Source organism: Myotis nattereri (genome assembly GCF_964212035.1).
Source record: "Myotis nattereri genome assembly, chromosome: X".
In the NCBI taxonomy this organism is placed as follows: Eukaryota; Metazoa; Chordata; class Mammalia; order Chiroptera; family Vespertilionidae; genus Myotis; species Myotis nattereri.
In genome coordinates this window covers 48,457,396-48,485,363 of record NC_138078.1, presented here as the reverse complement: position 1 = coordinate 48,485,363, position 27,968 = coordinate 48,457,396, and the positions used below count along the sequence as shown (strand labels likewise).

The window sequence follows — 27,968 nt, the reverse complement described above, 5'->3', positions numbered from 1 at the left end:
TTTATTAGCCAATATCACCTTAATAAATTTAATAAAATATAATACTGGGATAACTGGATAGACGCATGTGAAAGAATGATGTTAGACCTGTTTGTACACAACATGTACAAAAATTAACTCAAAATAGATTAAGAAACTAAAGTAAGTGTTAAAAGTACAAATCTCTTAGAAGAAGAAATAAAGGTATAACACAATCATGCACCACTCACAAAAATTAAGTTGAAATGGATGAAATACTTAAATGTACAAGTGACAAATGAAGGTAGATAAATTGGATTTCAACAAAATTTTAATCCTTTCTTCATCAAATGACAGTTGAAAAACAGCCCACATTATGTGAGGAAATTTTGAAAATCATCTATCTGATAAGGGACTTTTGTCCAGAATATATAAGTACTTTTACTACTCATTAATAAACACAAATAACCCAATTATAAGATGGGCAACGTAATTGAATACACATATTTACAAAGAAGATAAGAAACAAACTGAGCTTACATGGAAAAATGCCAGAATAACAAACAATCTCTTGGACCCTTTTTTAGCTAAAGTATTTGAGAACAGCAGGTCAGTGAACATTTATATTTTTTCCTATTTACACTTTCTGATTAGGGTATTTTTATTCTTTGTGCCGAGATTGAGCTTTTAATTTGCGGCGTTTGCAAAGGTGACTCCCCTGGATATGTGCAGTAACTTAATCCTCAGATGGAAAGAGTGCCATTTTTTTGGTGTTCTGTATTCACCCTGAACTTAGTTTCATTTGTACTTGGAATGCTGGATTAGTTGTGCAGTTCATTTAGGAAGGGAAGTTTATTTTTTATCTAAAAATATTAACATGGATTCCTTTGTATCTCTGTACTTATAATGTTGTAATTCAGACACCATTTAAGAATATACTTCCTGTTTGTGGTGAGAAGTTGGGAACTTTAAAATAGAAGTTATTAGAATTGAAAGGGATGGTTAAGACTATCTAGCTTAATTTGGCTTAAATGTATTAGTTTATTTATTTAGTATATTAGGAAAATGAAGTCCAGGGAGAAGTGATTTGCCCAGTCCCTCACCCGTAAGTGACAGAACTGGCACTAGGAGAGTAGAACATTGGGATGGGGAAAAGGTAATTGTTATGCCCAGAATTCAAGATCCCCAAGAAACCACGCCAGGGAGCCAGTCCGATGCAAAAGCAGAAGGTCCTTTATTGAGTTAGCTAACCCGACCCGGGCCTCCAGTCGACGCAGCGACTGGAAACCGAGTGCCACTCATGAGAAAATCAGGGCTTTAATAGTGAGAGGAGGGGAGCTGACTGTAGGCCCTCCAATTGGCCAGGCGCCAAGTCGGGTCTTGTTCCCTGGCGTGGCCAGCAGGGGCCTGGACCTCCGGGAAGAAGGCACTCCTCTGCCTCTGCCCCAACATGGAGGATCCAGGGCAAGATAGAGGGCATAGCCCTCGCCCTTTCAGTAATGTTTATTATTGACTCTGAGTTGGCAGTCTACATTTACCTTCTAATTTAGTCCTTAAAACGACACTTTCAAGTATTTTATTATGCCTATTTTACAAGGTAGGCAACTGAATGTCAAAGGGTTCAAGTTACTTAATTAAAAATTGCACATCAAGAGGATGATAGACTGAGACTGTACATCCAAGTTTATCCCAAGTTCCTGCTCCTTCTATTTCTTTCTTAAACTAGAATCTTCGTCATTTATTACCCCATCTAATCTTATTTCTTACATACCACATGCCCTTTCACCTACAATCCCACAAAAGCTTTTCAGAAATCTGAGAAACAAAGCTATAATTTAGGGATGGATTTAGGTTTAATAGTAGACACAGAGAGCAATGAAATGGAATTGAGAGCTCAGAAATGTATAATCAACTAATATTTAACAAGGGAGCTAAGAATACTAAATGGAGAAATGACAATCTTTTCAACAAATGGTGCTGGGAAAATTGGATATTCTCATGTAAAATAATGAAACCATTCCCTAGTCACACACTACTCACAAAAATTAACTCTTAATGGATTAAAGACTTGAAAGTAAGACTGAAACCACAAAACTCTGAGAAGAAAATAAGGGAAAAGCTTTTTGGGATGAGTCTTAGCAGTCATGTTTTTGCTATGACACTTTAAACACAAGTAATTAAATAAAATAAAACTACACAAGTTGGATTACATCAAATAAATAATCAACAGAATGAAATGCCAACCTATGGAATGAGAAAATATTTGCAAGTCATCTATCTGATAAGGGGCTAATATAAAAAATACAACTCAGCAAAAAAGCAAACAAACAAAAAACCCAAATAATCCACTTTAAAAATGGGCAAAGGTCCTGAATAGATATTTTCCTAAAGAGATATTGAAGTAGTCAACAGGTACATGTAAAGGTGCTCAGCATCACTAGTCATTAGGGAAATGCAATTAAAAACCATGATGAGATAGGACCTCTTGCCTGTTAGAATTGCTATTATAAAAAAGACAAGATGTAATTGCTGGTAAGGATGTGGAGGAAAGGGATCACTTGTGCATCGTTGGTGGAACTGTAAATTGGTGCAGACACTATAAAAAACAGTATGGAAGTTCTTAAAAAAATTAAAAAAATAGAACTACCTTATCATCCAGCAATTCCACGTTTGGCTATATATCTAAAGAAAATGAAATTACAATGCTGAAAAGATATCTGCACCCCTATACTTATGGCAGTATTACATTTAATATTCAAGACATGGTACAATCTAAGTGTCTATTGATGAATGAATGAATAAGGAAAATATGATATACAGTATATTTAAAATATGACACACACACACACACACACACACACACACACACACACGGTAGAATACTATTCAGCCACAGAAATGAAGGAAATCCTGCTATTTGCAACAACATAGATGGACCCTGTGGAGGTTAAACTAAGTGAAATAAATCAGAGAAAGACAAACACTGTATGCTGTCACTGATATATGGAATCTAAACAAACCAAACTCATAAAAAAAAAGTCAAATTTGTGATTGACAGAGATGGGGGTGGGCTGGGGAAATTGGGTGAAAGTGGTTCAAAGTTATAAACATTCAGTTATAACTAAGTACTGTTGATGTTATGTAGAACATGATAAATGTAGTTAAGAATGCTGTATAGTATTGAAACGGGAAATTTGGACTGGAAACACGCGGTGTTTCCTTGAGCAGGATGGTTCCCAGGCTCTTGTCCGGTGGAGAAGAATGAAAGCAAGGACAAAAGGTGGTATAGCAAAGGTGCAAATTTATTGAGAAACAAGCACAGACTCCCACGTGGGGAGAAGAGTTCCACTGAGTCCCTTTTTCCTAAGGTTTATAAAGGCTGCAGTTCATTGTGACTTGATATCCCCTCTGATTGGTCACTATCCCCTTCTGATTTGGTCACTATAGCAACTCCAGAGCTCAAAGGTTGAACCTAGCATAGGAAACGTGAGGCTCTCCTTCTTTCTTCTCCCTTATTGTTTCCCTCTTCCCTCTGGGCTTTCTTCTTCTCTTTTTGAATGAGAGGCTTCCTTCCCTTTATTCTGTATATGTATACCTTTCTGCAGCTCCCAGTCCCCTTATTCTATGGGAATGTGCCTTCTGCTGTTTCCAGCTCCCTTATTCTATGGAAATGTACCATTTGCAGCTCTGCAGCCCTGTGCTTTTTCCATGGACTCCTTAATTCCTCAAATTTCCTAAACCTGCCTATTTCACCCATAAGAACTCCTATTTTACCCCTAAAAACTCCTTTCAGTATAGTTTAAAGTTATAAAGAGAGTAGTTCCTAAAAGTTCTCATAACAAGGAAAAACAAAGTTTTTTTAAGTATATGAGGTGATGGATGCTAACAATTTATGGTAATCATTTCACAATATATGTATATCAAATCATTATGCCATACACCCTAAACTTGTATATTGTTGTATGTCAATTATATCAATAAAACTGGAGAAAAAAATCTTTTGGGTGGGGGGATTGGCAAAATAAGAAACTGAAAAGATAAAACAAACACTGGACAGCACGGAACACATTCTTCTATTGACCTTATATTTGATACATTCTTTTAGTGGCCATGTGGGTGTGGGACATAGGTTCCTACCTCCTGTTGTACAGATCTCTGTCTACTTGCCCATCAAGTACCATAATTAATTTTTTTTTTATCCTTTTAGCTGAATCCTTCAAGGAATTTGCTGAATTACTCAATGAAGTTGAAAATGAAAGGATGATGATGGTAGGTCACTGCCACTGGGCCTGGAGCCTAGATCATTGCTTATATTGGGAATTTTTCCTGTCTTCTTTGGTTAGATGAATGCTCTATTATTTTGGTTTTTGTCTCATGGCTTCCTGGTACTGTAAAGACAGAAAATAGATCTGGCTATTTAAGCTCAAGCTCCCACCTTGAGAGTTTAGCATCTCAGGTAAAGAGAAATTAGTGTGGAAATCCTATTCCTATTCATTTTAGTGAGAAAGGATTTCAGAGGACACTAAACTGGACTGTTGACTATTTCACCAAAATTATGATCTTTTTGTTCTTAAGCAAATTATCCATTTATTTGTCTCTGCTTCCAGTAATAATATGGGCTTTATTTACATGCTAGAGGCCCGATACACAAAATTCGTTCAAGGGACTCAGCCCTTGCAGCCACGGTGGCTTGCCTCACCCCTCACAGCCATGGCAGCTTGCCTCAGCCCTCGCAGCCCGACTTCATCTGGAAGGTTGTCCAGCTGTCCAGTCTAATTAGCATATTACACTTTTATTATTATAGATGATTGATTAATTCAAATCTATTATGAAAACTTATTTCTTACATTTAAAGTTTAATTAAAAATGACTTTATAGTTACAGCAATTTTAGTTTTATTGGAGAATTGAGTGGGAAGTACAGAGAGATTTCATATGCTCCCTTTCTCCCCCTACCCCTTCCCACACACAGTTTCCCCTATTTTTAACATCTCTCAAGTGTTGTACAGTTGTTTCAATTCACGAGCGAATATTGACACAATATTAGTAACTAAAGTCTGTAGGTTACATTATATTTACTCTTTCTTTTGAACATTCTATGGGTTTTGACAAATGTATAATGACATGAATTCACCAATAAAGTATCATCATACAGAATGTTTTTACAGACCTAAAATGCCCATGTTCTTAACTTAGTCATCCCTTTCTCCTTCCCTTATATAAGAACCCTTGGCAAACACTGATCTTTCCTTTTACTGTGCTTTATCTTTTCTAGAATGTCATATCATTGGAGTCATACAGTATGTAGCCTTTTCAAATTTACTTCTTTCACTTAGCAATATGCATTTAAAGATTGTTCATGTCTTTTCATATTTTCATGGCTTGATAGCTCATTTCCTTTTATCACTGATATATATTCCATTATATGGAAGTACTACAGTTTGTTTATATTTTCACCTATTGAAGGACATCTTGGTTGCTTCGAATTTTGTCATTTACAAATAAAGGTGCTATAAATGTTGTATTGCAAATCAGCGAGCTAGACAAGATGGCTTAATGAGCTAATTAGTTAGGAGTCATCTTTATTGCGCGCAGGTTCAGAGCAGATTACCTCTGTCAAATTCTGAACAAACACAGTAAGGAGTATTTCCTTTTTATATTCTTCTAGTTCTTTGTGTTAAGTTATTTTTGTAGACAGCTTGTAACCTTGAGTACATATCATATCTAGCAAACACCTGTCATATCTATACAGACAACTTGTAACCTTGAGTACATATCATATCTATACCTGTAACCTTGTATCATATGTATACCTGTAACCTTGGGTACATAGCTATACAGACACCTGGCATCAGTATCAGTGTATCAGTCCCTTATGTTAGATGGCTAGCTTGCAAGGTCAGACAATTAAGTTTATCATTTCTATTATTCAAGCTAAAAAACAAAGTTATTTTACAAAATAAGAGACTATCTAACAATAATAGAGTTGACCTACAGAATAAGAAACTGTCTAAGAATAACAGAGTAGTTCGAACAGCAGTTTTATACAGCAGTTTTCCAAAGAAGGGTTTACTATGTTTCATAAACATGTGTGCAGATTTTTATGACATTAATTTTCAACTCTTGGATAAATTTCAGAGTGAATTTTCTGGATTGTATGGCAATAGCAAGGCTAATTTTGTAAGAAACTGCCAAACTTTATTTTATTTTATTTTATTTTATTTTTTTTTTTTTTTTTTTTTTTTTTTTTTTTTAAATATATTTTATTGATTTTTTACAGAGAGGAAGGGAGAGAGATAGAGAGTTAGAAACATCGATGAGAGAGAAACATCGACCAGCTGCCTCCTGCACATCCCCCACCGGGGATATGCCCGCAACCCAGGCACATGCCCCTGACCGGAATCAAACCCGGGACCTTTCAGTCCGCAGGCCGACGCTCTATCCACTGAGCCAAACCGGTCTCGGCTATTTTATTTTTTTATATAATTTTTTTTCTTTATTGATTAAGGTATTACATATGTGTCTTTATCCCCCAGTATCTCTCCCCACCCCCATGATTTCAAAGTGACTGTAGCATTTGCATTTCCACCAGCAATGAATGAGGGTTCCTGTTGCTCTACATCCTTGCCAGATTTGATGCTATCAGGTATTTTGAATTTTACCCATTTTAACACATTGTAGACAGATCACGAGAATTCTCATGTTTTCTGTTCTAAGGCTAGTGGCCAATCACGAGATTTCTTTTAAAAGATAAAAGCTTGTAATAACATGTAATAAATAACTTCAAAATGCAGTGGGCATTTAATTTTAAAGCATGCCTTTAACATTTATGTAAAACGTTTTTTTGTACTCGTTCAATGGAAACTCATCTGGCCACTGAGTAAAGCTAGCAATAAAACTACTGATCTGCAATGTGTTTAATAGGTGTATAGTGAGATCTCATTGCTAGTGTAGTTTGCATTTTTCTGATGATGTATGATGTAGAGCATCTTTTCATATGTTTATTTCCTATATGTAGATCATCTTTGGTGAGGTGTGTTTGTTCAGGCCTTTTGCTCATTTCTGTTTTTGGTTGTTGGAACTTTGTGGAGGACAACAAAGAATTCTACCTTTTGTTTCCTTCATAGGATGTATTCCTATTGGCAGACCATTTCTGTTAAGCCCATTTATTCAGATATCAAGAGTTCTTTCATCTGTAATCACTCTTCCTTTTCAATATTGTGGTACTGGCTTCTCAGAATACTGCTCTCATTTCATATAGGCTTCTAGAGAAGTAGCATTGAAGGCAGGGCTTGGAGGTAAGAGAATTAGAGACTATTAGGCTCTAATAATGGCTGCTCCACTAATTTACTTGTTAACATTAGATTTATCAGACATTTCTCTGAGTCTCTCTTTCTTCATATGTAAAATGATGAAAATAATCTTCAACTCCCAAAGTTGTTTTAAATACTCCAAATTTAATAAATATGAAAGTGTTTTATTACTAGTAATAGCAAAAATCACTGATTATGTGTATTGTGTTTAGTTACCTTTTGTTGCTTCCATGATTTTGCTTGTGGAAATTTCACTTGGGAAATTTCTTAATTCAAGAGATTTTCTTCTAAGGGGACTGAAAGGCCAATATGGGTAGTTTCCTTGGAGTCTGGTATCTGACTTACTAACTAATCCACACTCTACTAAATGGTTTTTTTTTCCTGCTTGAAGAGTTTCTGGACTGCTGCCAATTTTGATCTCAAAGCCATTCACTCCCATTTTATTCAGATACCATCAGAAAGCTCAGCTGTACTCTCTTCAGCCCTATTTGTTTCTTGATCTCTTTTATTTACCCAATTACAAAGCTCTCAAATATTGAAGTAGGATTCATCTTTTGAGATGTTGTTTTTCTCACCCTTCTTGCTGGCTGTTTGCCAAAAGAGTGACTCATTTTCTTCTGTCTTTAATTATGTTGTGCCCCTTTGTCTCCACAACTCTTCAGTCATGTACTGAGTGTTGGCTCCCCATTTCCCATTTAATTTCATGAATGCTGTGAAGGTTAGGCTCAATGAGGGTCTTTCACAATATGCCAGAAATTCATTTCTTGACTGCACCTCTTCCATTTCTTGGACTCTAATACCCCAATATGGATAATGTGGGAGATGTTAATCACCTTTTTAAAATCAGCTTTTTATCCTTTCCATAAGAAGAGACCAAAAGAAGCTTTAGAGGAACAAATAGGAAGTTCAAAGTCCTAGCATGTGACAATTGCAAATGTTCTAGACACCCTCAGAAATGAATTTAAATTGTGGAAAGAACTAAGGAAGGAAGAAATGAGAAGGAGCATCCCAGCTGTGATTTCTTAAACAATACCCTAGTGGAGGTTGTAGTACCTTAGAAGGTGGCCTTTAGAAGTCTGGATGACAGACTTCTTGTATAGTTAAAGATAGGAGGTTTGCCTAAGTGAATTTATGACTCTGAAGGGGACGTTATAGGCAATGTGCAAGGTCTGTCTTTGAGGACTGCCAAGAATAACCTAAAGTGGCCCATGATATTTAAAACAGTCTGTCCTTCATTCCTTCTTTTGGTAATTGGTTAACCATCAAAGATTACTAAGCAGTTTTGCACTACTGGGTTGAATACCATCTCTACCCTTCTAAATGCCCTATCTAGTGTTAATATGTGCTTCATTCAATAGAAACCTGATTAGATATACTCACTAATATGTTTAGCATTTCACTTATTATTCCGGGGATTCTACCCTGACATATCAGGTAGGAACTTTTCTCCTAGAGAGCTCACAAAATGGATGCAGTGACCAGAAAGGGGATTAAGGGCCAGCATTTATGAGTTGTTGCTAGATTTCTTCTTTTTAAAATTAATTTCTAATTACAGTTGACACAGAATAAGTAGTTGCTAGAATTTTAAGTTAAGGATAAAAAAGAATGAAAAAGAAAACAGAACCAAGCTTCAGTGTAACCTTTTCATGCATCTCTAGCTCTGTGTCTTGGCAGAAAGTAGTATAATAACCAATTAATGTCAAAGAGATGAAGAGGTTCAGAGTATCTATTTGTTTTGTAGGAGACTGGGAGCAATATTGCCAATGTGATTAAGGGAAAACAATAGACTCCAATTTTGGTGAATCATGCAGTAATTTCTAGATTGAGACAGGCCACACATATAAAAAGCAGTAGCCTTATGGGACAGTATGACCACTGCTTATGCAACAAAATGCCCCTTGGAACATAAAAAACAACAACTGGATACCTGCATATGCAAGGGCTCAGCTGAATGAATACTCATATAGCAGCTTGACACATGCTACTCTCTTTAGAAGTGGCAAGTCTCATAGTATCACTTCTTCTGTACTCTGTTGGTTCAAAACAGTAACAAATCCATCATATTCAAGGTAGGTGACAGAGACCTAAGATCACAATGAGAGGAGAGTCACAGAATTTTTTGGCCATGTTTTAAAACCTCTACAAAGCTCAAAAAATGACTCCCTGCCCTGAATTTGACACCAAGACTTAATTTGTTTCCATGTTGGCATACAAAGTTAATAGCACATAATCCATAATCCACAGAAGTGTAGTGCATGTGGGGCAAGAGTGACAGCCTGGTACTTTCAGTAGACGGATTCTTGTTTTTAATCGAGAGTCACTGGTGTCTTTATTTTTTATACCAGGGCAGTTAGTGGAGCTATTTGATTGGATAAAAGTTTGCCCATTTAATTGAATCTTGACTCATACCTGGATACAACACAGGAGATCCAAAGTGCCTTTAGGACCTGGATAAATCTACACTAATAAAAGACAAACATGCAAATTGACCATACCTTCGCTACACCTTAAGCCACACTCACCAGCCAATCAGAGTGACTATATGCAAATTAACCCAACCAAGATGGCGTCCAGCAGCCACAGAGCTGGAGCCAGCAGGAAGCTTGGTTGCTCCAGTGATGGAGGAAGCCAAGCTTCCCGCCTGCCGCTGCCATCTCTGAGCTCCACTCAAGGCAGCAAAGTTTTAATTATAGAAGATAAATAAACCCCAGATACCTGCTTTCAGCCAGCCGGGGCCACGGAGCTGGAATGAGCAGGAGGCTTGGGTTGCTTCTGCCGATGGAGGAAGCCAAGCTTCCTGCCCACCCTGGCCAGCTCTGAGCTCCACACAAGGCTACAAAGATTCAATTATACAAGGTAAATAAATCCCAGAATAAAAAAAAAAAGAAAAAAAGGGGAGGCTGGGAGCTTCCATCACCAGGGGGCTTGGCCAGCCTGAAAACGGCCCTCAGCCCCTTACCCAGGCTGGCCAAACCTCCATGGGGTGAGGGTCCCCATTAGGGGGGGCTTGGCCAGCATGCAAACAGCCATCAGCCCTCACCCAGGCTGGGCAGGCACCCCAGCGGGGACCCCCACCCTGAAGAGGGTGTGACCAGACTGCAAACAACCATCAGCCCCTCACCCAGTGTGGCCAGGCACCCCAGTGGGGACCCGCATCCTGAAAGGGGTGTGACCAGCTGCAAACAGCCATCAGCCCCTCACCCAGGCTGACCAGGCACCGCAGTGGGGACCCCTACCCTGAAGGGAGTGTGACCAGCCTGCAAACACCCATCAGCCCCTCACCCAGGCTGGCCTGGTACCCTATTGGGACCCCTACCCTGATCTGGGACACCCTTCAGGGCAAACCAGCCGGCCCCCACTCATGCACCAGGCCTCTATCCTATATAATAAAGGGTAATATGCAAATTGACCCTAACAGCAGAACGACTGGGAATGTCTGGTCACTGTGACACACACTGACCACCACGGGGTAGATGCTCAATGCAGGAGCTGTCCCCTGGTGGTCAGTGTGCTCCCCCAGGGGGAGCTCTGCTCAGCCACAAGCCAGGCTGATGGCTGCCAGCACAGCAGTGGTGGTGGGAGTCTCTCCCGCCTCCTCAGCAGCACTAAGGATGTCCGACTGCAGCTTAGGCCTGCTCCCTGCTGGCAAGTGGACATCCCCCGAGGGCTGCCGGGCTGCCAGAGGGATGTCTGACTGCCAGCTTGGGCCCGGTCCCCCAGGAAGCGGGCCTAAGCCAGCAGGTGGACATCCTCCGAGGGGTCCCAGACTGCAAGAGGGCATAGGCCCGGCTGAGGGACCTCCCTCCGAGTGCACAAATTTTTGTACACTGGGCCTCTAGTATATATATAAAACCCTAATTTGCCAAATGCTTTTTGGTGCTAGTTTAAAAATTGCTTCTTAGTTTGGAGAATACAGGACTGGTCAAAATTGGCTTTTGACTCTGTCTTCTATTGTTGTTATCTTGTCTTATTGTATTGATACTTTATGACTCATCTGACAAGAAAGCCAGTCCCTCAGTTACACGTCTTTTAGTAGATCAAAATTAATGCAACACGTCCTAAAATCCAGCCCTTCAGATGTGTTTGCTAAAGTCCTCCAATAAAGTGCAAATAATTCACACCACTGAAGAAACAAACCCCACTTGCTGCCTTGGACAGCTGCCAACAGGTTTACATGAAGACAAAGTTTTATGTATCTCTATCTGCCCATTGAATAAGGGATTTGATTTGGAGGTGATGTTTTTATATCTCTAGAACATATCAATGCCAATATTTTAGTACCTGGACAGGCTCAGGCTGTTCCTATCAGCTTCTGAGCATCTATAATTAGGTAATTGGAAGGCCTGGTCTAGTGTTCTGTCTGTTGCTTTTAATAATACACAAAATTCTGAAGGAAATGTTCTGGTTTTATGACATACTAGGAGAAGAGTAGAAACAATTTATCCTAATGCTATTATTGCTAACTCATTTGCTTCCCATGAAGTAGTTTGCACTTCGTAAAACTGGCCTTTTCATGTATTTTTCACTCTCTTTTCTACTTACCACACATGCTTCAGGCTTCCTGTGTGTGTTTGTGGACATGACTCTGGATATTTGTCTTTTTTTTTTAAAAGAAATTATTGTTTAAAATATTACATATATCTCCTTTTTCCCTCATTGACCTCTCCCCAGCCATTCCCACCCCCCAGCTCATGCCCTCACCCCACTACTGTCTGTGTTCATGTGTTATGCTTATATGCATGCATACAATACCTTTGGTTGCTCTCTTACCCATCCCCCCACCTTCCCTCTGAGGTTGGACTGTTGTTCAATGCTTCTGTTTCTCTGCATCTATTTTTGTTCATCAGTTTATGTTGTTCATTATATTCCACAAATGAGTGAGATCATGTGATATTTATCTTTCTCCAACTGGCTTATTTCGCTTAGTATAATGCTCTCCAGGTCCAAAAATGCTGTTGCAAATGGTACGAGTTCCTTCTTTTTTAGAGCAGTACTGTATTCTATTGTGTAATGTACCACCATTTTTTAATCCACTCATCTGCTGATGGGCACTTAGGCTGTTTCCAAATCTTACCTATTGTAAATTATGCTGCTATGAATACAGGGGTGCATATATTTTTTTCTGATTAGTGTTTCTGATTTCTTGGGATATATTCCTAGAAGTGGGATTACTGGGTCAAATGGGAGTTCCATTTTTATTAATTTTTTGAGGAAACTCCATAGTCTTTTTCCATAGTAGTTGAACCAGTCTGCATTCCCACCAGCAGTGCATGAGGGTTCCTTTTTCTCCACATCCTCACCAGCACTTGTCGTTTGTTGATTTATTTGGATATTTTTCAATTAAAATATCTGATCAGACTACCGGTAAAATTACAGAGAAATGTCTCTAATGTTCCTTCTCTCATTTCCCTTCAAAGTATTTGATTTTAAGAGACCAATATTGGAAAATGACAGCAACAAAACCCAAAGAGCCAGCACACTAGTTAACATTTCACTGGATGGTATATTACAAAGAAATGCCTTAGTAACAAGGAATCTTGAATCTGATTTTGCTAAACTAAAAATTGTTTTGTGTGTTCTTTCTATTCTCTAGGTACACAATGCTAGTGATTTGCTGATCAAACCCCTGGAAAGTTTTCGGAAGGAGCAAATAGGCTTCACCAAGGTACATTTCTTTTATATGCATAACTTGTATATTTTTTACAGCACTTGAACAGTTTTTTGGCAACCACTTTTCAGTTTTCTGGGGTGAGAAGGGTTTATCTATATAAGAAAACACATCATCAAAAAAGATGAGAAAATTAATTGGCTTCTGGCTATGCCTTCAACTAGTTATGTATCTCTGAACAAGACACTTCTCCTTTGGGAATTTCAGTTTCTCCATCTGGCAAATGAGGAGTGTGATAATAATAGCTATTATTTGAAGACTATTTATCCTGGCTGCTATGGCTCAGTGGTTGAGCATCAAACTATGAACCAAGCTGGTCACAATTCCCTGTCAGGGCACATGCCGGGGTTGTGGGCTTGATCCCCAGTAGGGGGCATGCAGGAGGCAGCCAATGGATGATTTTCTCTCATTTTGATGTTTCTATCTCTCGCTTTCCCTTCCTGTCTGAAATTAATAAATATATATATATTTTTAAAAGTGAAGACTACTTATTATGTACTGAGCACTGGACTAGATGCTTTTTATTAATTCTCTAATTACAACAAACCTGTGAGGTTCTGGTATTATCAGCAGACACATCTGAAGGGCTAGGTTTTAGGACCCATTCACAAATGGGGTCTAAGATTTGGACAAGGGAAAGAACATGACTAAAGTTATATAGTTACTAAGTGACAGTAGCCAGGATTTAGATCTAAGGATCTTTTTAGCTTCAAATCTCCCATTCCATTAAGCCATAATATCCATATCTGTGCTGTGCAATATAGTAGCTGATAGCTGTGCAAATAAAATAAATTAACAAATCAGTTGCTCAGTGGAACCAGTCATATTTCAACTGCTCAATCGGCACATGTGGTTAGTAACCACTATATTGGACAGCACAGATATAGAACATTTCCTTCAATGTAGAAATTTCAGTTGGAAAGCTTTGTGCCAGTTAATCTCAGCTTGATTACTTATAGAATGCCGATTTTTCAGGTTCTCATAAAGGGGTATGAATAATTATGAAATTTATTCTTATCAGCTAGGTGTAGGCCTGTTTTGTGAGCTACAATATATATGCACCATGTAACCAAGAGTGTCTAACAGAACTAAATGTAGTAACTTGACCAAGCATCTGGCCTTTTTAGTACTAAGAACACAGCATTCAGTGGTTATTATCTGCAATATCATGACCAACAGTTTGGATCCAGGATATGAAAGTAGCAAGTTATGAGAAGAAAGAGCAGACTACTAGAAGTGCTCCCACTGCCTGATGTCATCATTCAAGGTGACATGGACATTATTTGAGAGATTGGCATTCAAGCAAAGTCAGTTCTCTGGATAGCACAGCAATTCTGGATTCCACTCAGTTCATCTGGAGTCTCAATAACATGAATAGTTAATTGGACAAGTATATAATAGGAGAGAAGAATCTTTATAATCACAAGTGTGATATGAAAATAATTAACTACTTGTAATTGACTTGATAATTGTTACATAATACTGAATAAAAAGGATGAAGAATAGATGACATAAAAACCTTTACACATGGTTTACATTCATTCCTGGATGAGAATAGGAAAAAGGAAAGGAAGAATTTGCTGCAGTGGTTGACCTCATATCATCTGAGGGGATGGAAATGAATTTCTATTATATACTTCCTATATCACAGGCCTGGGCTGAGGATTTTACATACACTATCTTCCCTCAATTATTACCTCAAACCTGTAGGATGTATAATATCCATTATCCCAATGAAGAAACCGAGACTCAGAAAGGTTAAATTCTTATTTTTTCCTTACTTCTTTATCAGTGGGGCCAACCTATACATATACAAGGAAAGTGATCAACGTTTGGTGTGAGAGTCGTTTTCAAGAAACTATCTAAAATCCTCCTAGTAGTAAAATGTAAGGTAGCAGACAGAGCTCTGAAATTAGGACAAGAAAGTGTAGCCTCCAGTCTACCCTTCTATTTTATTTATTTATTGTATCTCAGTTTGAACACTCCTCAAAACCTGTTCTGTGAAAACAGACAGAATTCCTTTAAACATCTCTCCTTTACAGTGCACAAGATGTTAAGCTTTCTCAGCAGAAGGTGCTAGCAGCTAGGAGGATATTGTTAGAGGAAAGGGTACGCCTAAAGTTTATGGCTGCTACGCAGCTGGGCCAGTAGAATGGGAGTGAGATATTGGTGGGACTCTGGCCGCATCACACACCCGGAATACATGGTCCCTCAGTAATCTCAAAGCCTCCCCTGGCCTGGTGATAATCTTTTTGCAGTTCTCTCAATATAGGTCTCTCCCTGAAGGGCTCCCCACCCATGCTTTCCCCTATCTTTCCTCGGTAGGTCCCCTATGTGGCACACCTGCTGAATAAAGGCTTATGAAAGAACTGCTACTCCATGTTTCCTTTGCCAGCCCTCATACAGGCTGGTTATACCTTAAGATGTTCCCACTGAAGCAGGCTGCCTCTGCAAAGCTCACTTCAATCTAGAGATTTTCCCATCCTCTGTATACGTTTCCCACTGTCTGCTGGTTGTCTTTTCTTTCCCCTCTGCATTCTGGAGAGTTGCCTCCTTCTTACTTTGTGACTGCAGACCACCAGGCCAAGCTAGCAAACTTCTCTGCTATTCAGTGGCTTAAATTATTATACCTTTTTTTCAGTGAGATCTAAACCCCTTCCAAATTCATTCTCCCTGGGGTACCTTTCCTCAGCCTCTGGAACTGTACAGAGTTAGTTTCCTTATATCTTTTTTTTTATTTTTTTAATATATTTTTTATTGATTAAGATATTACATATGTGTCCTTGTCCCCACGTTACCCTCCCCCCCCCCCCCCCCATGACCTCACCGCCCCAGTTGTCCGTGTCCATTGGTTAGGCCTATATGCTTGCATGTAAGTCCTTTGGTTGATCTTTCCCCCTTACCCCCACCCTCCCCTACCTTCCCTCCAAGGCCCGACAGTCCAATCAATGCCTCTCCGTCTCTGGATCAGTCCTTGTTCATCAGTTTATGTTGTTCATTATATTCCACAAATGAGTGAGATCATGTGGTATTTATCCGTTCTCCAGTTCCATCCATGCTGTGGCAAATGGTAAGAGTTCCTTTTTCTTCTTCCTCTTCTTAAAGGATACCTTTCAGCATTTCATATAATGCTGGTTTGGTGGTGATGAACTCCTTTAGCTTTTTCTTATCTGTGAAGCTCTTTATCTGACCTTCTATTCTGAATGATAGCTTTGCTGGATAAAGTAATCTTGGTTGCAGGTTCTTGCTATTCATCACTTTGAATATTTCTTGCCACTCTCTTCTGGCCTGCATGGTTTCTGTTGAGAAATCAGCTGACAGTCGGATGGGTACTCCCTTGTAGGTAACTGACTTTCTTTCTCTTGCTGCTTTTAAGATTCTCTCTTTGTCTTTTGCTCTTGGCATTTTAGTTATGATGTGTCTTGGTGTGGTCCTCTTTGGATTCCTTTTGTTTGGGGTTCTCTGCGCTTCCTGGACTTGTAAGTCTATTTCTTTCACCAGGTAGGGGAAGTTTTCTGTCATTATTTCTTCAAATAGGTTTTCAATATCTTGCCCTCTCTCTTCTTCTGGCACCCCCATAATTCGGATGTTGGTACGCTTAAAGTTGTCCCAGAGACTCCTTACACTCTTCATATTTTTGGAATCTCTTTTCTTTTTTCTTTTTTGGTTGGGTATTTTTTGTTTCTTTGTATTTCAAATCTTTGACTTGATTCTTGGGATCCTCTTGTCTGCTGTTGGATCTCTGTAAATTATTCTTTATTTCAGTCAGTGTATGCTTAATTTCTAGTTGGTCCTTTTTCATGTCCTCCAGGGTCTCACTATACTTATTGAGGGACTCACTAAATTTATCGGCGGTTTCCATAAAATTCTTGAAAAACCTTATAAACGTGGCCTTGAACTCTATATCCAGTTGTTTGCTTTCCTCCATTTCTGCCATTTGTGACCTGTTTTTTGTCTCCGCATTTTGGCTGCTTCCCTGTGTTGATAGAGTGGCTTTGTGTGCTAGGTGTCCTATAGGGGCCAGTGTCTCAGCCTCCCCAGTTACCTGAGGTGGACACTCTTGTTGCACCCCCTTGTGGGCTTTGTGCACAGTCTTGTTGTAGTTATGCCTTGGTTGTTGTAGGATCACTGGGAGGAATTGACCTCCAGGCCCATTGGCAGTGAGAATCAGCTGTGTCTGCAGTGGGAGAACTTCTGTGCTGTAGACACCCTTCTGAGGCAAGACTTGCTTCAGTGGAGTTTTGGTGCTCACTGAGTCTGCACCCTGAGTGTGTCCCTTATGGATCTGAGGAGTTGTGATCTGGATGGTCCCCCTCTGACCACTGGGTACAGTGGCTCTTGGATCTAAGGAGGTGCTAATTTAACCTCTGCCTGAGGTTACCCAGCAGGAGCTACGAAGAGAACTGCAGATTCCCCTTCCTTTTTTGGAGTTTGGAGGTGCCCTGATGAGGCTCAGCTGTGAAGCAATGCAAGCCGCTCCTGGGGCCTTGGGCCTTCTCTTGGAAGTTCTGGGTCTGTCTGGCCTGGCTGCAGTTAGGTAATTATCAGGTTGCAAAGGGCCGGGGCATTCATATGCAAAAGCCTCTGCTGCAGTCTGGGTGGGGCGGGTTCTCAAGGAATCAAAGGGCGGAGCAAGCAGCTATGGCGGATCCTTAGCCCTGCCCTAAGGAGTCGCGCGTCTCAGTGTCCCTGTAACGGCTGCAAGCACCTCTGAAGGAAAGCCACCCTCAAGTTCGCCCACTGCCAGACAGTCCAGTTTCTCCCCGTATGAGTCCTGGGTCCCCAGAGACTTCCCAGAACCGGAGTTCAGAGCCATCAGGAGCTTCTGACTCCCTCCGGATTAAAAAAAGGCAGCCGCGTCCTCAGGTGCCAGCCCCTTTCCACGCGCGCGAGCCCCCGTACCTCTGCACTTTACTTCCGCAGCTCCTCTGGCTCTCAGTGTGCTTTTCTTTCCTTCTAGTTGGAGAATTTACACTCAGCCAGCCTTCCTGTAGTTCTGGATGATGTCCATTTTATGTTCCTAGAAGATTTTTCAATTGTTGTGGGAAGCAGCAATTTCCCGGTGTTTATCTATGCCGCCATCTTCTGTTTTCTGTCCTTCCTTATATCTTATATTTCCTTTTTTTAGTTTAGTAAATTTGTAGTTTATTAATTTTTATACTGATTTCTATCTCTTGATTGGGCCCAGACTGATACATCCAGCATTGCTGGGAGATGGCTCCTCTGACTTTATTGGTGTTGGTATGTGCTTTGTAGGACCTTACAAATACAGATGTATATTCCCATTTGAACCCCAGAGCAGCCTTGTACAGTAAAGGTTATTATCCCATGTTTACAGATGAAGACACCAAGATTCAGTGAGATGTAATGTCTGAGGCACTCAACCAGGAAGTGGCAGAGCTTGGATTTGAATTCAGTTCTTCTGGTTGTAAGACTAGGGCTCATTTTCCTTTATGAGAGATACCACTTCTCTCTGGGCTTCAGTTTTCTCATGTGTACAACATGAACCATGGACAAATAACTCCTAATCACCTATTCTGTTTGTAGTTATCAGGGCAATTAACTAAATTTTCATCTGTTGAGTAATTGAAATTGGCATATCAGAATTTAGTGTATAAACAATTATGAGGATAATATGAAAAAAGGGAAATGTTTCATTAATATTTTATATTGAATACATGTTTAAATGATATCATTTAGGATATATTGGGTTAAATAAAATATATTATTGAATATGATTTCACCTGACTTTTTCCCTTTGGGGGGATTTTTAAAATTAAATTTATTGGGTGAAACTAAGCAAAATACGTCAGACAGAAAAAGTTAAGAACCATATGATTTCACTCATATGTGGGATATAAAATGGAAATCGTTTTCCTTTTTTTAATGTGACTATGAGTGATTTTTAAATTCTATTATAAAGTTCTTGGAACAGTACCTGAAAACAGTACCTGTTTTCTGTCATTGTTGTTGTCGTCATCATCACCATCACCATCACCATCATCATTATCTTTGGCAGCAAAATGGGGAGAATAGAATGCTTCCAATGAAATTTTCCAATTTATGATGGGCTTACTCTGATTTAGAAATAAAAAAAAACCCAGAAGTTAATGAGTAAGGCAAAAAGAGACGGTAGAGGCAATGAATGTTTCCCAAGTGGCTACTGATTTATGGAGGGGTTTCATGTCACCAGGCCTCCAGATCTGTGTCTGCGTCACTGTAAGATGTTGGAGATGTCTTTTTGTCATAGATAATTTTAAAAAGTTAACAAAATATCAAAGTTCTGAGAATTAAGAGGGTACACATTGTGAATAAACATCTTGGTTATCAAACATGATTAACCTTTTCAAATGACACTGATGCTATTACCGCTTGAAATAATAATTGTTTTGTGTGAAATCTGTGGAAAGGTAATGGGACAAGCATGGAGGGGAGTGAACTGTGATACTCAAATAATATTTTTCTCCTATGGATAGATTCTGAGCTGTTGGTCAGAGATGTAACTGGCTAATGCAAGTTACTTTGCAGAGTCCATTTGCGGGCCAGTGAACTCTGTTGTCAGTTCCACTTGGGTGACTGCATCCCATTAGATAGGGCCATTCAATAACAAACTGTCAGAAGGCTATTTTCTAATATGTCATTTCACAAAGATAACCAGTTCCCATCAGGTTAACCATTGTGATGCCTTGGGAAATAGCTTCTGTTGTGCAATGGTTTCTGATTGCCTTCCTAAGCTTGAAATCACCAGCCAGATGATTTCACAGGTATCATCTCCATCAGAGGTTACCCTCCCCCTCCAGAAACTGTTTAGGTGGGGCTCCTAACTCCATACTTTAGCCAGAGCAATTTCCCTTGGATCTGTTTTATCTGGTGGACTTTTGTGGAACTATTTTCTTAAAAATAGGATTCTATTTTTTAAAGCAGGAGGCAGCTGATCAAGGATTCTCTCTCATCATTGATGTTTCTATTTCTCTTTCTCTCTCCCTTACTCCTTGAAATCAATAAAAAATACATTTAAAAATATATAAAGTAGTAAAATAGGATCTGGAAATATCTCAACAGTCTCTCATATTTCTCTACTCCTCATAGGCATTAATTTTTAACCATTTTAAAAACATCATACTGTGGGCAGCTTCATGTACCCTATGAGGTGTCTGCCTTATTCCATCTTCTATATTTTTTCAACCCCATCTGTATGATAGAAACATTTATTATTTTGATGGTTATTTTTGTATTTTTGAAAAAATATGCTTATATTGCTATTTCTTTATTATTGCTCATACCTTCTTCTTTTCCTCTTCTTGCAATTTTTGATAATTATAACATTCTAGTGCTTCTATTGCTTACTTCTACTTTAATATTTTTAGACCCTTATTTCTTACTCCATTAACTCTTTTTTTTTTTTCACTGTAGCTTGGTAAGATGAAGATATTAGCACCTCTGTCTTCCTTCACTACCTCTTAACCCTCAACTCTTGTCAGCCACATCTTCACTTTTCACTGTTAGGGTTGATAACATTTTTCTAGTCTGGAACCTTAATTACATCTTGTTTGTGATTATTATTAGGATTATTTTACAGGGATAAAAGCAAGTGACAAATCCAGGATTTGAACTCAAGTTTCTTGGCTCTGAGTCCATGCACTTTAACATTTCTTATATTGAGTTAATATAAATCTTTATTTCTGGTGATTAGGATAGGTCAAGTATGATCCACTTCTTTGCCCTTTTCTCCAATTTCTTGTCTACTGGCTTTAGAGTTCTTTGTCTACCTATGCTAAACTCCTGTTTTGTTAACTCTTTCTAATGCTCTCACCCCTCAAAAGTCCCAGCACACACAAAATTTGTGAGTCCTCCATATGTGTGTATTTTAGCTATCACTTGATTAGCAGAACCTTTTCCACCATTATTTCCCTTGTCAGCACCATGCAACTTCCTCCCCTCTCTCCAAGGTCAAGGGAGGATAAATAAGGCTCAGTCTATCTCTGTTCATAATGGGTCTTTCATCCTGCAGTGCAGAATGCTGGGCTGTCCATTGGAGACTACAGAATAAAGACTCAGTCACCCGCCTTGGACACATGACAGGGAAAGCATTTGTACCCTTTGATTCATATTTTTAGGGTCTTGTCAGATTTGCCCACAGTATGATGTTTTTAGTTCTCTTTCAAGAATGCCCTTGCCAAAGTGGAACACCCACTGAATCAAGCCTTTGTGTGGTCTCTGGTGGTCCAGAGCCAAACTATCTGACACATCTGAGGATGTATTTAGCCCACTTTTTGGAGAGTTAGTACTGTTGTGGAAGCTATGTTGTCACCTAATAGATGGCAGGCAAAAAGGAATTGGCTATAAAACATAAGATTGTCAGTCTTGTTGCTGTTTTTTCTCCATGAACAGAGATTATAGAAAGAAGTTTAGGAAAAGGACCTGATTTGGAGATAGATGGGGTTGAAAAAATACAGAAGGTGGAACAAGGCAGAAACCTGGTAGGGCACCCTGCGTTTCAAAGGCCAGTGCATGTCCTAGCAGAGGGGAATGCTACAAGAGCTAAGCTATGTGACATTAATCCATAAGTGATTTTCAAGCCAATATCAAATATTTTATAGGTGTTATAATAATAATTACTATCTACTATCTACTTGCTATATGCCATCACAGATATGCATTATTATCCATATCCTACATCAACACTTATAATGGCCAAATAATCTGTCCAATAACACATAAATGATATATACTATCAAGTTATTAACAGAAGCAAGCTTTAACCAGATTTTTTATTACTCCAGAAACCATACACTTTCCACTACATTGCACTATGAACCTGGCTTTGTGGTGATGCAATGGAAAGACTGAAAAAAAAATTGATAATGCCTAGCAACAATTGAGTGGGTAAATACATTGTGATAAATTCATATTACATTACAGCCATGAGAATGAGTGAACTGGAGCTGCTGTTTACCACAATATGGATAAATCTAACAAATACAGGGTGGGCAAAGTATGTTAATAATAATAATAATAATAATAATCTATGTATAAAAGCCTACTATGCAAATTGTCCCCTTGGGAGTTCGACTGGGAGACCGGGAGTTCAATCACTCATTATGATGTGCACTGACCACCAGGAGGTGGCACGGAACAAAGGAAGGAGCCGGCCGGCATCCGGAAGGCCCTGATCAGTACTGATTACCGGCCAGGCCTAGGAATCCTATCCCTGCAAGAATTTCATGCACTGAGCCTCTAGTTAATAAAAAATAATACAGAATAAACCCTTTCAAGTACTCATAACTATAAATCTACTTTTGCTCATCCCTGTATAATGTCAAAGAGAAAAAAAAGTTATAAAAGCAGGTACCCACTATATGAGTCCATTTCTATACAGTCTAAAACAGGTAAAACTAAGTGATGGTGTTAGAAGCTAGGATAGTGGTTAACCCAAAGTGGGGGTATCAGTGACAAAACTGGTCTAAAAGGGCTTTTACTGATGTTGTTAATGTTGTTTTCTTTAATCTGAGTGCTAATTACACAGATGGGTTCAGCTGTGAACACTTATTGTGATTTGTGCAGAATATATTTCAGAATAAATGTATTTTTTAAAAATTCAAAAAAACACATCAAAATAATATTTCTTCATAGCATGTCTTCCACTAGAAGTCTGGTGTGTATGTACATATAAGGGGGCAGTGGTTTAGGGAAGTGCTATGGGTTTATCCTCCTGATAATCTTTAAATATGGACCTTCCTCCCCTATTATGATTTTTGCTCCCTTTGCCCACATAGGTGAATTATCCTAAGCAATTTTTAGTGTTGGTTTACTTAGTACAGTCATTAAAATGTGGACTCTGGAGCCAGACTACCTGGGTCTGCATCCTAGCTCTTCAATTTACTCAGCTGTTGAGCTTAGGCTAGTCACTTAACTTCTCAGTTTTAGCTTCCTTATCTATTTGAGATGAATAACAGTCCCTAATAGAGTTGTCATGAGAATTGGAAAGTGTTATCTATCTATCTATCTATCTATCTATCTATCTATCTATGTATCTATCTATATATATATACTAGAGGCCCGGTGCACAAAAATTTGTGCACTTGGGGGGGGGGAGGGAGGGGGGCTCCCTCAGCCCGGCCTGTGCACTCTCGCAGTCTGGGACCCCTCGGAAGATAACGACCTGCTGGCTTAGGCCTGCTCCCGGGTGGCAGAGGGCAGGCCCAATCCCTAGGTGCAGCCCCTGGTCGGGCTCAGAGCAGGGCCGATTGGGGAGTTGAGGCGCCGCCCCGTCATGCACAGAGCAGGGCAGATTGGGAGGTTGTGATGCCACCCTCAGTCATGCTCAGGGTAGGGCCAATTGGGGGATTGGGGCACCGTCCCCTGTCACACTCAAGGCAGGGTCAATGGGGAGGTTGCGGCGCCACCCCCTGTCATGCACAGAGCAGGGCCAATCAGGGGGTTAGGGCGCTGCCCCCGTCACACACAGATCAGGGCCCATCAGGGGGCTGGGGCACCGCCCTCTATCACCCACAGAGCAGGGCCGATCAGGGTGTTGGGGCACAGCCACTCTCACACTCAGGGCAGGGCCGATGGGGAGGTTATGGCTCTACCCCATCACACACAGAGCAGGGCCCGTGGGAGGGGGGGGTTGGGGAGCTCCCCCCTATCAGGCACAGAGCAGAGCTGCTCAGGGGGTTGGGGCGCCGCACCCTGTCACACACAGAGCCGCAGGGTGATCAGGGGGTTTGGGCGCTGCCCCCTGTCACACTGATCCCGGTGCCGGGAGGCATATTATCCTTTTCCTGTATACGGTAGAGGCCTGGTGCATGGGTGGGGCCGGCTGGTTTGCCTTGAAGGGTGTCCTGGATCAGGGTGGGGGTCCCCACTGGGGTGCCTGGCCAGTCTGGGTGAGGGGCTGAGGGCTGTTTTCAGGCTGGGAGTGACTGAAGTTCCCAACCGCTCCTTTTTTTTTTTTTTTTTTTTTTAATTCTGGGCCAGCTTTACCTTGAGGCTTGGCTCCAGCTCTTAGGCCTCCGTGGCTGAAAGTAGGTTTCTGGCCTTTGCTTACAATGTTGCGAATCTGCTGGCTAAAGTCCGGCAGTATTTGTTACAATGTTTCTTAAACTGCCTGCTCAGAGGCCTGCAGCCGCAGGCGGGGAACGTTGGTTTCCTCCAACGATCCTCTGTCACTGAGGCAAGCAAGCCTCATGTTAGTTTCAAGCTGCCTGGCTGCCTCGTGGGCCAGGCCCCACTGTGGCCCCCCCTGCCCCCGCCCAGGAGGGGGATGTCTTACAAACTGAACTTGACCGTGCACATGCCCGCTGCCTCCCTCAACACTACTGTCAATGTCCACCCACCTTCCACAACATGGCGACATCCTCCCAGTACTGCCAACTGCTGACTGACTACAGACCACCATCTCTAGGCTACATGCAGGGAACAGGGAACAGCCAGGTGCCCCAGAGCGAATATGCTGAGCTGCTGGCCATCATCAAAGAGCTGGGGAAGGAGAGCCGACCCATGTACGCAGGCAGAAAGAGCACAATGGAGAGACTGAAATGAGGCATCATCCACGTGAGAGGGCTGGTTGGGGATTGCTTGGTGGAGACGGAGTGGAACGCCAAGTCCTAGCCTCCAAGTCAGCGTGAAAGGCTTTCCATCTTCTTCCAAGAAGCTCATTGACCCCCCACACCCTTCAGATGAAACTTGGTTTCAAAATCGTAACAGCTTGGTTTCTCCTCCCTGTGTCCCTCCCATTGTTACAGAAAAAACTGGACCAGAACCAAACAACGCTCTGAGAGTTTGGAGTTACACTTTATTCACCGCGGCAGGCTCAGGGAAATGAATCCAAATCTAAGCAAAGATACAAGCAGAACTTCCCTTTTTATAGAAGAGCCAGCCCTTTGTGTGCTTGCTGGCGGCGGCCTTGAAAACTATACAGTTCTATCCAATTAAAAAATGCACCTGTCATGGCATTGGATGTATCTAGTCTCTGGCCTACAAGGTCAGAGAGCTGAGTTTATCTCCCTCACTTTTCAAGCAGGCTAGAAAGCAAAGTTACTTTTTCAGAATAAGAGGCCATCCAAAGAATAGCAGAGAATTCCAAAGAGTAGTTTTATGGAATAGGGGTTTTCCTTCACACCGTGGTTCGTCAGGCTCCGAACCTCCCTTCGCTGAAAAGAAGAGATTTTTGCAGTTACTAGGTTTACACATTAGTTAGGAACTACCCAGGGCATTTTGTGTATTTTTTTAAAGTATTGATTTACATGATGCACGTCAGTTACCTATCACAGCAAACTGTAGTTGGCCTCCCAGATACTGGTGTTTCTCTTCTGGATACATTTCTGTTACTCACATGGTTCCTTATGTTTCTCTTCTGAGCTGATCCAACCCTGAAGGTTTGTTTCAGCAAGTCCTGAGGCAGCGCTTTAGTAGCCAGTGCCCATTCACCACACAGTATAAATTCTGCTCAATGTAACTTTTTTTTCCTTAAGCATTTGCATGAGTTGAAATCAATCTTTAATATGCACAAGTTATAAATATAGAAGAAAGAGCAACTTATCGAATCTTGCCTTACAAGGACCCCTGAAATTTCCTCTAAGGATATATGTAGGTTTCAGTTTTGCCTTTCCCATCAGTGGATCCAAACATCTGGGAGAAAGTGACTAATAGTGTGTGCATCTTTGTATGTATTTATTACTTGATATAATAAAGCTTATTTTCATTAACAACAACAAAAAAAGAAACTGAAAGATCATGCTGATGATTAAGTGCACACAATTTCCTATAGAATGGCTACATACTTTCCACTTCTATGAAGACAAAGTTCTGGTAACTAGTATCTATCTATGCTGCCAACAGATTACAATAAATTGATATTAGTGGAAAAATAAAAAACAAACAAAGAAGTGGGGTGATGTCGGAATTACCTATGCAGGCCCCCACCCCTTCACCTGCCCAGACGCCTAAGGTTCCTTTACAGCTGGGCTGATCCCAGTGCTGCCCAGTGGCCTGGACACCAGGACTGACCACCTCTCTGGTTTGGCCCAAACATCTGAAGTTTGCATTAGTTGCTAACTTAAAAAATTGGAGTGTTCATGTAAAATCAGGATTCCCCACTTCTCTTTACAAAGTGGCCATTTGGCTACCAACCAAGGGTGATTGGAGTCACTTCAACCCTAAGAGAAACCCCCAGCTTGGGGATGTGGTGAGGAGGAAGCTATCTGTGCAGACAGTTCAGTTGTATAAACTCCCACTGACTATGGCACAGCCCAAAAGTGTGGCCACTCAACTGCGAAGCAGCACAGCCATGAAACAGTGTGGCTGTTAAGCAAGGCCCCTCTCCAGCATTCAGGGGGCTCCACCTGCTCCAACCCAGTGCACCCTTCTCTGCCTTAAGCTTCCCAGTGCACCCCACTCTGCCCCAATGAGACAGCTTCAGTCATTCAGCTCCAGCAGACAGAACACGTCCCAGCAGAAAGGGAAAGTGTAGCCCTGGCCAGTTGTTGCTCGGTGGATAGATCCTCCACCTGAGGACTGAAGGGCCTGGAGTTCAATTCCCAGTCAGGGTACATGCCTGGGTTGTGAGCTTGATCCCCGGTGTGGGGCGTGCAGGAGGCAGCCAATCAATGATTCTCTCTCTTCATTGAGGGTTCTATCTCTCTCCCTCTCTGAAATCAATCAATACTAATAAAAAGGTAATATGCTAATTAGACCGAACAACTTCCAGATGACTTTCTGGAAGTCCTTTCGGACAAAGCCATGGTGGCGGGGCCGAGGCAGAGGCTATTAGGGGTGATCAGGCTGGCAGGGGAGAGCAGTTAGGTTGACCAGGCTGGCAGGGGAGAGCAGTTAGGGGGATCAGGCCATCAGGGGAGAGCAGTTAGTGAGATCAGGCCGGCAGGCAGGTGAGCGATTAGGAGGCAGCGGTCCCAGGTTGCGAAACAGTGCAGGCTGGGCTGAGGGAACCCCCCACCATTCATGAATTTTTTGCACCGGACCACTAGTTATATATAAAATTCTTAGAACCCTGTCCAATGCAAAGTAAGCATTATTTGTTTTTGCTATTATTGCTTTTCATATCTATAAAAAAGAATGATTCTGTATATATTATTTTTGTACCTTCTTTTTTTCCACTCAAAATTATGTATAAGGATTCGTAAAAGTAGGTCTACAGTGGTAATCCTATCTAATAAAAGAGAAACATGACAATTAGCGTACGACCACTACCCTTCCCATTGGCTAATCAGGGCAATATGCAAATTAACTGCCAGCCAAGATGGCGGCCGGCAGCCAGGCAGCTTAAAGCGAACATGAGGCTTGCTTGCTTCAGTGACGGAGGACTCCAATGTTCCCCACCTGCCACTGCAGGCCTCTGAGCTGCAACGCTAAGCAACTATGTTACAAATATAGAAGCTAAACAAAACCCCAGAAACCTGCTTTAGTCCGTCGGGCTTCAGCCAGCAGGATCGCAACATTGTTTCAAATACAGAAGGTAAACAAAGGCCAGAAACCTGCTTTCAGCAGCGGAGGCCTAAGAACTGGAGCCAAGCCTGAAAGCTAAAACTGGCCCAGAATAAAAAAAAAAGAAAAAAAGGAGCAGTTGGGAGCTTCAGTCACCCACCAGCCTGAAAACAGCCAGACTGGCCAGGCACCCCAGTGGGGACCCCCACACTGAATGGGGTGTGACCAGCTGCAAACAGCCATCATCCCCTCACCCAGGCTGGCCAGGCACCCCAGTTCGGACCCCCACCCTGATCCAGGACACCCTTCAGGGCAAACCAGCCGGCCCCCACCCGTGCACGAGGCCTCTATCCTATATAGTAAAAGGGTAATATGCCTCCCAGCACCGGGATCAGTGGAGCCGAGAGGCCTCCCGGCACCAGGATCAGGGTGACAGGGGGCAATGACCAAACACCCTGATCGCCCTGCGGCTCTGTGTGTGACAGGGGGTGGGGCCACAACCTCCCTACCCGCCCTGCATTGTTCGTGACAGGGGAAGGGGCCCCAACCCCCTGATCAGCCCTGCTCTGTGCCTGATAGGGGGAG

At 41.2% G+C, this 27,968-nt stretch overlaps 1 protein-coding gene across 1 annotated transcript in view; it reads left to right on the top strand.

Moving 5' to 3' along the window:
* OPHN1 (oligophrenin 1) overlaps positions 1-27,968 on the top strand; it is a 629,793-nt gene that overhangs the window by 210,164 nt on the left and 391,661 nt on the right. Inside the window, exons 4-5 of the mRNA XM_081080828.1 lie at positions 4,166-4,227; positions 12,864-12,935. Coding sequence (XP_080936954.1) covers positions 4,166-4,227; positions 12,864-12,935 — 134 coding nt within the window. The remainder of the gene's footprint in view (positions 1-4,165; positions 4,228-12,863; positions 12,936-27,968) is intronic.